We start from the raw sequence: 13432 nt of genomic DNA, 5'->3' as shown, positions 1-13432 counted from the left end.
CTTCGCCTGTGGAAATCCATCCCTCATCACATGACATTTTTAGGAAAAATTATGTCTTAACCTAACAATGCTTGGACTGACCTTGTATTTGTGCCAGTTTATGCAAATGTTGAGTGTAAATAAATAAGATTTTGGTTTCACTACTAGAAATTCGGTACAAATCGACCAAAAAAACCGACCAACGTTGGTCGGTAATGGCAAAAAACCGACCAAAACGCGACCATTTACGTGTGGACGGTATTTTTGTGGTCGGAAAGGAATGCCGACTAAAGTTGGTCGGAAATTACCGACCAAAGTTGGTCGGAAAGGAATACCGACCAAAGTTGGTCGGAAATTACCGACCAACTTTGGTCGGTATTCCTTTCCGACTAAAGTTGGTCGGAAATTACCGACCAACTTTGGTCGGTCAATTAAATTCAAAAAAAAAATATTGCAAAAAAAAACCGACCAAAAAATATAGGAGTATATTGAAAGAATTACTTTATACTGTCAGATTAAAGGTAACTCTCCATATTAAACTTGATAGTAATATGGAAAATAGATTAATAAATTGATCAACACAAAGTTCCCTTGAAGAATAAATAAAATGGATATACATAAAGTTCTGAGTAACATACTCTTAATTTTAAGATTCAGTGTTTTCTTTTGTCTTTTTCCCCTGGGCCGGCAGATTGTATTTTCAATTTTTTTAATTACATGAGGGAGTACAAGAAGGAAAAATATAAAAGAGAAAGAAAGAGAGCAAAGACAAGTATTATATATAATTAATTGTATAAAGAAAAGTATTGCAGTATTTGGTTTTGTTATTTGAATGAGGTTATTTTATATCAATAAATTCATAAATTCTGATAATTTTCTTTACTAATTAATTAGTATATTTGCTTTAGTCTTCAATTTTAATTTTATTATTTTTATATAGGAATTAAGTTATATATATCGACAACATAATGAATTTCGTTTACAATGTTCTCTCAAACTGCATGAACACAAAAGTATTCATACACCGGTTTTTATTTAATGTAATTCGACATATTATATTAGGTTATTTATTAATTTATTTTAAATATTCACCAATAATTTCTACTTAATAGAATAAACTATAATTATCATTTAAATTGATCATAAGGAGTAAATATGTTTGAACCGTTAATGCTCAAAACTTAAATTATTACGTTATACACATTTATTTCTTTTTCTTGTTTGTGATGATAGCCAAATTAAAATTTGTGGACCTCAAGATCCAATATTACACCACTTCATTTTTTGTTCTCTTCATCCTTCTTTTTTTTTTTTTGAAATTCGATTGTTTTTGTCTTAAATGATTAATTTATTGTTTAGAAAGTAAATTTTGTTATTAATGTAAATATTTTATAAAATAAATTTAAGGGCCTCTCAATATGGTTTTGCCTTAGGCCACAAGATCCACTGAGCCGCCCCTATGTACAATCAGGAAATAACTTAAAGAAAAAAAGAGCTTGTTGTTAAGATAATATAAAATGAAAGTAAAATAAGCATGATGACCCGATTGGTCATCCAGAGTTTTAAACCTTAATTTTGTGTTTCGAAACCTCAAATATATCCTTTTGGCCTTCTTTGATTTGCGTGCGCAGTCCGTGTAATTTTTCGGAAGGTTTTTATGTGAAAATTTGATAAAATATGAAATTGTGCCTTAAAGATCCATTTGAGTTGACTTCGGTCAATGTTTTGAGCAAACGAACCCGGATCCATATTTTGACGGTCTCGGTGGGTCCGTATCGTGATTTGGGATTTGGACGTATGCCCGAAATCAAATTCGGAGGTCCCTAACTCGAATTATCACATTTTGTCAAAAATTTGAATTTTAAAGGTTTAAAGAATTTAAAGATTTGACCAAAGTTTGACTTTAGTGCTACTGGATCCGAATTTTGGTTACGGAGCTTGGTATATGTTCATTATAATATTTATGACTTGTCTGCAAAATTTGGTGAAAAGCAGAGTTGGTTTGACGTAATTCGGACGTCCGGTTGTTAAAATAGAAATTCTTGTGTTTCATTGAAAATTTCATTTGATTTGGTATTCGTTTAGTAGTTCTAGGTGTTATTTTGGCGATTTGATCGCGCGAGCAAGGTCGTATGAGGTTTTTAGACTTGTGTACATATTTGGTTTGGAGCCTCGAGGGCTCGGGTGAGTTTCGGATAGGCTACGGAGTGGATTATAAATTAGAATCATAGAGTATGCCTTGTGCTTCTGGTGTCTGTTGCAAAACTCGCATTTGCGAGATCTGGCTCGCATTTGCGAAGAAACCTTTGCATTTGCAAGCATGGGCAGGGGGGACTGATCTCGCATTTGCAAGGTCCATGCTCGCATTTGCAAACTAGTAAAATTCCTGTGAGGTTTGCATTTGCGAACCACTTCCTCCCATTTGCGAAGAATGGCTAGGCAACAAGGGATGGCATTTGCGATCGATAGGTCGCATTTGCGAGAGGGCCACAGTTCGCAATTACGAACAAATAATCACAAATGCGATGATAGCAAAGATGGAGCTTCTTCGCAATTGTGAAGTATGTCTCGCATTTGCGAGGTTCGCAAACCCGCAAATGCGAACCCTAGGTCGCAATTGCGACATCTGCGCCTGGTCAAAATCTGAGTTAGACGGGATTTTTGTTCATTCTTTCAAAATTTCAACCCTAAAAACCTTAGAGGCGATTTTTCAAAAAGCTATTCTTCCCCAATTCATTGGTAAGTGATTCTAACCTACTTTCTTTCTATTACCCATTATATTTTCTAATATTTCAACCTAAAATCGAGCATATTCATGGTAGAGATTGGGGATTTGGGTAGAATTATGAATTTTTGTAAAACTAGAATTTAGACCTCAAATTAAGGTCGAATTTCCAAATAAATTATATAACCGGGCTTGGGGGTGAATGAATAATCGGGTTTTGGTACGAATTTCGGCTTTGGACCAAGCGGGTCCGGGAGTTAACTTTTGTTGACTTTTTTAATAATGACCTAAATTGAACCTCTTTCATGCGTGGGTAGTTCCTAAGGCTTATTTTGAATCGTTTGGTTTATAATTTGCTAGATTTGGTTGGTTCGGAGGCTTGTTCGAAAGACAAAGCCGTAGAGCTTTGAGCCGATTTTGGAGCGAGGTAAGTGTCGTGGATAACCTTGACTTGAGAGATTAGGACTTGTTTTCTTATTTGTTACATGTTTAAAATATCGGGTAAAACGTATTTGTACAGGTGACGAGTATTTATGCATTGTTGTTGGGTAAAAGCATGTGGGTGGGACTTGTTTATTGTAATTTACTTCCTTCTTTGATTATGATATCCATTCTTGGACTAGTTTATTACTTAATTTATCATCTTTCTGTATTTATGAACTATTTGTGATAATTGAGCATTATTGGAAGTTGAGGTTCGGTATTGTGGAACTGTTGTTGACGTAAGGTTTATTCTTGATTATTCTTCCTCCCAAATGTTATATATATTTTGCTACATTGTAAGGGAGAATGTTAAAGCACGAAGGGTGATGTCGTGCCGATCATTGTTTTATTTATTGATTTATACATAGTGAGGAAGAGAGTTAAAGCACGAAGGGTGATGCCATGCCGTATTTATAGTTTCATGATGAAATTGAGAGTAAAAGAACGAAGGGCGATGTCGTGCCGTATTGATCATTTTATGGAGAGATTGAGAGTAAAAGCACGAAGGGTGATGTCGTGCTGTATTTATCATTTTATGAAAAGATTGAGAGCAAAAGCAAGAAGGGTGATGTCGTGCCATTGTTATTGTTTCATGGTGAGGTTGAGAGTAAAAGCACGATGGGTGATGCCGTGCAGTCTTTATTCATTATGTTTCTCTGTTTTCATTGGTTGAAGGTTTATTGACTGTTTCATGTTGCCATTTCCTGTTGTAGTTATTGTATCTTGTACCCTTTTTTCATGTCCCCTCCCAATCGTACATGTTTAATCTTTATTTGTTATTATGTTATACATATATTTTGGTCTATACATGTTTAATTATGTGGGTGTCCTATCATAGCCTCGTCATTACCTCGTCGAGGTTAAGATCGATACTTACGGAGTACATTGGGTCGGTTGTACTCATACTACACTCTGCACTTTTTGTGCAGATTTTGGTCTTGGTCCCAGCTGTCCGTGAGGCGCATCAGCTCATATTAGCTTATTTGGAGACTCGAGGTAGATCTGCTGGCGGCCGCAGACCTTGAAGTCCCCTTCCTCTTTCCTTATATACTGTTCATCTCATTCGAGACAGTTGTATTTATTTCAGACTCTATTTGTAGAACCTCTAGAAGCTTGTGTACTTGTGACTCGAGATCCGGGTTGTACTAGATATAGGATTATTATGCTATTTCGTACTTTATTTTGGCTCCATTTCTGTTTAATTGTTTAAATTGTTCGAAGTGTTTAAAATTGGCAAAGAATTACTCTAACGTTGACTTGCCTAGCAAGTAAAATGTTAGGCGCCATCACGATCCTCAAGGTAGAATTCCGGGCAGTGACAATAAGAGAACTAGAAAAGGAACTTCGATTTTATTTCTTCTTCTTGATGTATTATAAATAGGGTGCAAATGGATTCATAACACTTGTAGCATTTTTCTTACAAGGATTTTAAAGACAGTCCTAGTTAGGAAGTGAACTTCACAACCGCAAAGGCAACTCCCTAACAACTTTATTCAACAGGATAAAATTACAACATATATATTTACTTTCTAAACAAAGAAGAATGAGGTTTCCTTAAGATGAGCAATAGTTGGCAGCTCAAATTTTGATGGATTCCACAAGTAGGGTAATAATGTGAGGTTTTAAGACTTTCTCCGGGTTAGTATATCCATCTTGATTGTTTTTATATGTAAAGTCAACAATACGAGCAAAGTTTAGAATACGATATAAAAGCTCCATAGAGACAGGAGTAGGCCTAAGAATTCCTTCATTAACATCCTTCCATGCTGCATCAACCATTTCTTGAAATTTAGTCATTGCCTCTTCTGTTAATACCCCATAATCTCTCATATAGCACTCAATTCCTGTTGCAATCTGTCCCCTACTTTTCTCAACCTGGAAAGGCAGATATATTAGGGTTTCCTCAATTGTTGTCGCAATACTTTGTGTGGTGAAATATCATATAACGATCTAATACGTGTGGGATACAACTCATACCTCGTATGTTGCTATATCATCAATAACTCGGCATAATAATGCACTAGCTTCAAAAATTTTAGGATTTTTTGCTAACCACTCAAAATCCTGCTCGGTAATAGACTTCATGCCCAAATAACATGTTGTAGGGCACGAGTAATAGGGGCTAGTTGCTAACCCATTGCTTAAGTATTCAGAAAAATGTGGCTTATATCCTTCAATAAACCATTTTGCCTCGATATTATAATTCCTTACTAGTTCTTTCACCTGTGAAACCCAAACATATTAATTGAAGTGTTAGAGAATTGTAACTTGTTTGCTTCGAGTTTATGATTATGAAAAGAACACGAGAGAAAACAATGTGAGAAATGGATTAAGGAAAAAGTAATTTGATAGTTAGGTCGCTGGGACTACAGACTCTTTCTTTTGCATGGTAGACAACATGAGATCTTCCGTCACTAGACAATTCCTTTTCATAATCCTCATGAAGATCTAAAAGAGCCTTATAACTGATTTTCATATAATCAGGGAGCCGATCGATTTCGCAAATATCCCATCTGCAAGGTGATAAAGCCATGGTATAAATTATGCATAGTAAAAGAGCATAAATATAATGAGAAAAAGCTCGCCTTAATCTTTTCATGATATTAATTACTTTCAAAGTATATCTGAATAAGTGAATTGATGAAGTTCATATATACCTTTCTATGACATGCGTGTTGTCATGGGCGGCTTTCCAACCATGCCCCATGACCCCTTGGACGCGCCCCGTGGCGTCCTGGCCAGCCTCCCAACGCCCGTCGCCACGGTCGGCCCCGTGGTCTCGGCAGCTCCAAGTGACAAGCGCGCATGTGCCTCTGTCGCCCCACCGATAGCCATCGCCAGCGCCCAGCCACAGGCAGAAGCCAACAGCGCCGCGCGCGCAGACAATACCGTGCGCGCAGACCCTGATGCTAAAGACAAAGTTGCTGCCAACGGACTTGTTGCTGCTTTGTAGAAGACTAAGTCCTTTTCATTGTAAATATAGAGTAGTTTTGTTACATTTTCTTTAAGTGTGATTTTCCAGCTTTCATAGGTCTAGTCATGTAACTTTGGTTTATTTTTTTTAAGCATTATTAAGGGGGACCAAGCAATCAAAACTTTCAAGCAAGCAAACAATTCTCTGTACTGGTGTCTCTCCCCCCCGACACCGTCTTGTTTTCTGTAATAGCTTTCATTCAATGCAATCAAGCTTTCTTTCATTCTCAATTCTCTTTTCTGCTCTCTTTCAATTGCTCATGACATTGGTTTTCCCGTACGGCACTGACAATCTAGTCTAGCGTACGGAGGGGACCTCAGTTGGCGGACAGCAACCGTACTGACATCGGTTGCCTAGCCTTACGTCGCCCTTCCAAGGAACTTCAGGAAGGCGCCGCGTAACAGTTGGTATCAGAGCCTAGGCTCGACATCGGACGAGGGATCACATTGCAATTACCACCATTTCTGACCATGGTGAATTATGGGGATCGCATCGCGACCCTTGAGGGAACGGTTGACGCATTACGGCCCATCGTGGAAATGGTGCCCGATCTAAAAACCAGCCTAGTGCAAAGGTTGGACGACCTGGACCGCAGACTCATCCAGGCCGAAGTTGACATAGAAAACATCAGCCGCGACTCTGAAGGAGACCGGCAAACAGCAGCCACAGAGGCAGCTGAAATTTTTGGTAAATTTGAGGTCCTCCAGCAGGAGCGTGCCGAGGATTTAGCCAACAGGGAACAAGAGGCAGACAGGGTGACTGCCATGCAACAAACCATTGACAACTTGACAGGCCAGCTCAATGTTGTCAATGCTGCTTTACAAGGCCTACTTCGAGGAGGCGGAAACCAATTTGGGGGTGGTGTGAACCTCGCCCCCATGGCACAAAAGCTGAAAATTCCTGAGCCAAAGCCATACAGTGGAGCTCGGAATGCCAAAGAAGTGGAAAATTTCATTTTCGACATCGAGCAATACTTCGATGCCGTGGGAAGCCTGGAAGAAGCTAAGAAGGTAGCAACTGCTGCCATGTATCTTCAGGGTGATGCCAAACTCTGGTGGCGGGTGAAGTACGAAGCCATCAAGGCAGGTGAAGATGCCCTCGACACATGGGCGGAACTGAAGGCAGCCATACGCCTACAGTTCTTCCCCGAAAATGTTGAGTACAATGCCAGGAGAAAGTTGCGGGAGCTCCGCCAGACCAAATCAGTGCGAGATTACGTGCGGGAATTCTCCGCGCTCATGCTGAACATCCGTGACATGGGGGACAAAGACAAACTCTTCACCTTCCTGGAAGGGTTGAAACCTTATGCCCGGATGGAGTTGCTGAGACAAAGGGTAGACACGTTGCCTAAGGCAATCCAAGCAGCAGAGTGCCTTGGGGATTACCAAGTGGAAGCCCGGAAGGATAGGCCTCAACAGCCTGTCCGAGGAGGATACAAAGGGGGCCAACCAAACACTGGTGGCCCTAGCAGAAGTGGAGGAGACCGGAGTGCACCCAAATCCAAGGCTCCCTCTTCCGGCAGTACTAGTGCTGCATCTAACAACAATGATCGGGGGAGGAAGCCCCCCTCAGGATGTCGTCATTGCGGCGGACCACATTGGAATAATGAATGTCCACATGCACAGATGAAAGCCCATCAAGCTTTTGAGGATGGGACGGATGACGACGCCGATGATGCGGACCAGACCGAGCCAGTAGGTGCATTCAATGCAATTGTTGGCTCCATTTCTGAGCCCTTAGCGGGTACCAGTGCCGGTATCCGCAAGAAGAAGGACCCCTGTCCAATTGCCAGGAAAGGAAATAAGAAGGCGAATTTGAGGACTCCTCCTCATCAAGAGAGGACCCTAATGTTCGTTGACATGAAGGTAAATGGCAAGCCCATTCGGGCAATGATAGACACGGGTGCAACCCACAATTACTTAGCCTCGACTCAGGTGGAGCGTCTTGGAATTGTTGTAGGAAAGGGCAAAGGTCGTGTGAAGGATATCAACTCACCACCTCAACCAGTGGGTGGAATAGCCAAAGAAGTACCAGTGAAGCTTGGCCCTTATGAAGGAAAGTTCAACCTGCGCGTAGTGATCATAGATGACTTTGAGTTAATCGTGGGGTTGGAATTCCTGAGACAGACCAATACCATGCCCGCACCGTATGCAGACATGCTGCTGATGATGGGGGCAAATGGGGCCAAGCCCTGCATTATTCCGTGCATTCCCATGAAGATGGCAGCCGAGAACATCTCGGCCTTGCAGTTGAAGAAGGGGGTAAAAAGACATGAACCCACGTTCCTGGCTACCCTCTGCATGGAAGATATAGAACGCTCCTCGGGTCCCATTCCTGCACCCGTGAAGGAGTTACTTCTGGAATTTGAAGACATCATGCCACAAGACATGCCAAAGCGTCTTCCGCCTAGGCGAACTGTGGACCATGAGATTGAGTTGGTGCCGGGTGCGAAGCCACCTGCCCGGGCGCCATACAGAATGTCACAACCCGAACTCGCCGAGCTTCGGAGACAATTGACGGAAATGCTAGACACAGGGATCATTGTGCCCTCTAAGTCCCCATACGGGTCCCCTGTGCTATTCTAAAAGAAACATGATAGTAGTTTACGACTCTGCGTGGATTACCGGGCTCTAAACAAAATCACCGTGAAAAACAAGTACCCTATTCCGCTAATGGCAGACTTGTTTGATAGACTGGGTGGTGCGACGGTATTCACCAAAATAGACCTGAGGACAGGTTATTGGCAAGTTCGGATTGCAGATGGTGATGAGCACAAGATGACATGTGTGACAAGATATGGGTCGTATGACTTACTGGTTATGCCCTTTGGCTTGACTAACGCGCCAGCCATATTTTGCACCTTGATGAACCAAGTCTTCCGAGAATACATTGATGAATTCGTCGTGGTTTATTTGGATGACATTGTGGTATATAGCCAGATACTAGAAGAACACCTGGAGCATTTGCGGAAGGTCCTAGCCCGATTGCGGGAGCACGAATTATATGCGAAGCTATCCAAGTGCTCCTTTGCTCAGAAACAAATTGACTTCCTCGGACATGTCATCGAGGAAGGGAGGATCAAGATGGACCAGCAGAAGATTCAGGCCATTACAGAATGGCCGCCTCCTAAGGATATACATGCCTTGAGGTCGTTCCTTGGCCTATGCAACTTCTATCGGCGGTTTGTGAAAAGTTACTCCCTCATTGCAGTGCCGCTGACAGAACTTCTCAAGAAGGCCACCCCGTGGGATTGGGGCCCCAAGCGGGCAAAGGCCTTCGACGCATTGAAGATGGCTATGTCTAGTAGCCCCGTCTTGGCCCTCCCTGACTTGGCCAAGCCATTTGAAGTGCAAACGGATGCCTCCGACTATGCACTTGGTGGAGTATTGCTACAAGAAGGGCATCCCGTAGCGTACGAGAGCCGGAAACTGAAGGATGCAGAGCGGCGCTATGCCGCCCATGAGAAAGAATTATTGGCTGTCGTTCATTGCTTACACCTTTGGAGGCATTATCTACTGGGAGCCCCATTCGTGGTCAAGACAGACAACACAGCCGTTAGCCATTTCATGACCCAGCCAAAGCTGAATGGACGACAGGCTAGGTGGCAGGAACTCCTAGTGGAATTTCACTTCAACCTGGAGTACCGAAGTGGAAAGACCAATCATGTTGCTGATGCACTCAGTCGGAGAGCTGATCTAGAATCGATGTGTGTACTCGCCGCCCTAAAGAGAAGCGAAGTAACCACCACCATAAAAGACCAGATACAGGATCTACTCATCAAGGATCCTGCTGCACAGTATTTGGTTGATTTGGCAGGACAGGGCAAGACTCGCCAGTTCTACACCGGAGATGGGTTCCTGAAGGTGAAAGGGAACCGACTTTATGTTCCTAAAGGAGGAGATCTGCGACGGACACTTCTTGCAGAATGCCACGATACTTTGTGGGCCGGTCATCCCGGCGAGGAACGCACCATGGCATTACTTCACCATGCATATTATTTTCCTCAAATGGTCGATGACGTCGCTCAATATGTGAAGACTTGTTTAGTATGCCAGAAAGATAAGTCAGACCTCTTGACGCAGGCAGGGCTCGTGGAACCACTAGCTGTACCAAAAAGACCTTGGGAAAGCATTTCCCTGGACTTCATCACTGGATTGCCCAAGGTCGGAGATCTCATAACTATCTTGGTTGTGGTGGATCGGTTTTTCAAGTATGCTACCTTTATAGCAGCCCCACAATATATATCAGCAGAAGATACAGCTCGACTATTCTTCTCTCATGTCGTCAAGTATTGGGGCTTACCTAAAGACATTGTTAGTGATCGCGACTCACGCTTCACTAGCAATTTTTGGACCCAACTCTTTAAGTGCCTCGGGTCAAAATTGAGTCATAGCTCAAGTTTTCATCCGCAATCTGATGGCCAGACGGAGCGATTCAATGGCATGCTAGAGGAATATCTCCGGCACTTTGTGACCGGATCGCAGAAGAATTGGGTGAAGCTTCTGGATGCTGCTCAACTGTGTTTCAATTCACAAAAGAGCTCAAGTACCAACAAAAGCGCTTTTGAAATTGTTACCGGACAGCAACCGCTACTCCCACACACAGTGAACGCACCAAACATGTCAAAATCTCCTCGGGCTGCCAGCTTCTCAAAAGAATGGAAGCAAAATTTGGAGATAGTGCGGAGCTATCTTGTCAAAGCCCAAAAGCGGATGAAGAGGCATGCTGATCAGAATCGCCGCTTTGTGGAATACCAGGTGGGAGACAAAGTGATGGTCAAAATCCCAAAGCGGTACTTGTTTGCAGGGGTCCATGACCGTCGCCTATTGCAAAAATATATTGGACCCTTGTCCATTGAAAGGCGCATTGGGAAAGTTGCATACCGGGTGGATACCCCAGCTTGGTGGGAAATCCATCATGTTTTCCATGTCAGTCTCCTGAGACCTTTTCGGGAAGATATGGAGGATCCTTCACGAAGCCAACTCACAATACCAAGTATTCGAGGCCCCAATTCAACCGGGAAAAGGCGTGCTGAAGCTATTCTTGATGATCGAGTGATTCACGCCTCAAGAAAAGATCACCAGGAGTTCTTGGTGAAATGGCAGGGATGTGATGTAAAGGAGAATACTTGGGAGAGGGGAACAAACCTTAAAGCCTACAAGAGCCTGATTGATAATTACCTTGCAAGGAAGGCACCGAGGACGTCGCCAACTCAGGTGGGGGAGAATGTCATGGGCGGCTTTCCAACCATGCCCCATGACCCCTTGGACGCGCCCCGTGGCGTCCTGGCCAGCCTCACAATGCCCGTCGCTAAGGTCGGCCCCGTGGTCTCGGCAGCTCCAAGTGACAAGCGCGCATGTGCCTCTGTCGCCCCACCGATAGCCATCGCCAGCGCCCAGCCACAGGCAGAAGCCAACAGCGCCGCGCGCGCAGACCCTGATGCTAAAGACAAAGTTGCTGCCAACGGACTTATTGCTGCTTTGTAGAAGACTAAGTCCTTTTCATTGTAAATATATAGTTTTGCTGCATTTTCTTTGAGTGTGATTTTACAGCTTTCATAGGTCTAGTCATGTAACTTTGGTTTATTTTTTTTAAGCATTATTAAGGGGGACCAAGCAATCAAAACTTTCAAGCAAGCAAACAATTCTCTGTACTGGTGTCTCTCCCCCGACACCGTCTTGTTTTCTGTAATAGCTTTCATTCAATGCAATCAAGCTTTCTTTCATTCTCAATTCTCTTTTCTGCTCTCTTTCAATTGCTCATGATATTGGTTTTCCCGTATGGCACTGACAATCTAGTCTAGCGTACGGAGGGGACCTCAGTTGGCGGACAGCAACCGTACTGACATCGGTTGCCTAGACTTACGTCGCCCTTCCAAGGAATTTCAGGAAGGCGCCGCGTAACAGTGTATATCTCAAGTTCTTTAATGATACCATAAGCATCAAAGGTGTCATCCATAATCGAAATCATTGATATGGTCTTAGTGAGCATGATACGAGCTTGAGAGTATTGAGGCTCAAAATAAAATCCTAATGCCCAAAAGTAGCATTCAACTACTCGATCTCTAGCATATGGAAGCTTTGTTACAAAATCCAAATCTTTCCACCACCTGCAGCATAAGCAATTAACATGAGTACTTGAGATATGATCAATCAAAAAGGGTTCATTGTTTTTATATATTGCACCTTGATACTTCAGCAAGTTCTTGTTTGTGCAACATCTGGAGCAAGTTGAAATCCAATTTGGCAAATCGAAGTAACACATTATTCTTCGATTGTTCCTTCTCATAGATTGATGAGATGAAGAATCGGGTCTCGACTCTAGGAACACCCTTGTGCAAACATTGCTCAAGGGCATGTGTCACTTGCTCCCTAAGTGGAGATTTCAAATGTGGAGCTGCAGATTCAAGATGGATAGTGGAGAAAGCAAGTGCGTCTTCTAAGATATCGTCAGCATGAGTCCTTACATGTGAAGCTTCATACAAGTTTAATAATCCTAAGACATCACTAGCAAGAGACTCCTTGAATTTGCCATTTTCATCTTGGAATTTGCTGAAAATTTCTGGTATTTTAAGAAAGAAAACTCAAGATGAATTTGCCTTCTTTCAAATGTATATTAAAGGCGTATGTGCTTCATGATGAACTTACCTGGAGAGATATTGAAACCATGTTGCCTGAGCAATCGAAATTGAAGTGCAGAAGTGCCCAAATCATCAAAGTTTGAGTTGTGGTTGTAAATTTGATCTAAAATATCATCAATTTCTTTCTCAAAGTGGTAGGATATGCCAAGGCGTTCAATAATGTAAATCAAATTTAATGTGTCGGCCAATTTACTTCCAGTGGCTAACAGCATACTCCTCGTCTGTTCCTTCAATGGTTCTATCTCTTGAGCATAATTTTCTGCAACCTATTTATATTGTATTTATAAAAAAAATTGACATTAGCAAAATTTGTTGTTCAATAAACATAAAGAAGAAATTAACCATGCTTGCAAGAAAAAACAATAAATAAAGAATATTAACATTCTTTCAAAATTTCAACCCTAGAAATCTTAGAGGCGATTTTTTCAAAAGCTTTTCTTCCCCAATTCATTGGTAAGTGATTCTAACCTACATTCTTTCTATTACCCATTACATTTCCTAATATTTCAACCTAAAATCAAGCATATTCATGGTAGAGATTGGGGATTTGGGTAGAATTATGGATTTTTATAAAATTAGAATTTAGACCTCAAATTAAGGTCATATTTCAAAATAAATTACATAACCGGGC

The 13432-nt window shown here is 42.0% G+C and overlaps 1 protein-coding gene across 1 annotated transcript; it reads right to left on the bottom strand.

Annotated features, from left to right (window-relative positions):
* Window positions 1-4556: 4556 nt before the first annotated feature.
* LOC104087277 (5-epi-aristolochene synthase-like) lies at window positions 4557-13028 on the bottom strand. Its single transcript, XM_070176874.1, has 5 exons — window positions 12809-13028; window positions 12347-12722; window positions 12027-12270; window positions 5165-5428; window positions 4557-5062 (listed from the first exon to the last, which is right to left on the bottom strand). Exons 1-5 carry the CDS (start codon window positions 13011-13013, stop codon window positions 4766-4768), a joined length of 1386 nt encoding a protein of 461 aa, XP_070032975.1. The 5' UTR covers window positions 13014-13028; the 3' UTR covers window positions 4557-4765.
* Window positions 13029-13432: the final 404 nt, after the last annotated feature.

This window comes from Nicotiana tomentosiformis, chromosome 5, assembly GCF_000390325.3.
Source record: "Nicotiana tomentosiformis chromosome 5, ASM39032v3, whole genome shotgun sequence".
NCBI classification, from domain to species: Eukaryota; Viridiplantae; Streptophyta; class Magnoliopsida; order Solanales; family Solanaceae; genus Nicotiana; species Nicotiana tomentosiformis.
Note: the sequence above shows the minus strand (reverse complement) of the source record. Positions and strands in the feature narration are given on the sequence as shown.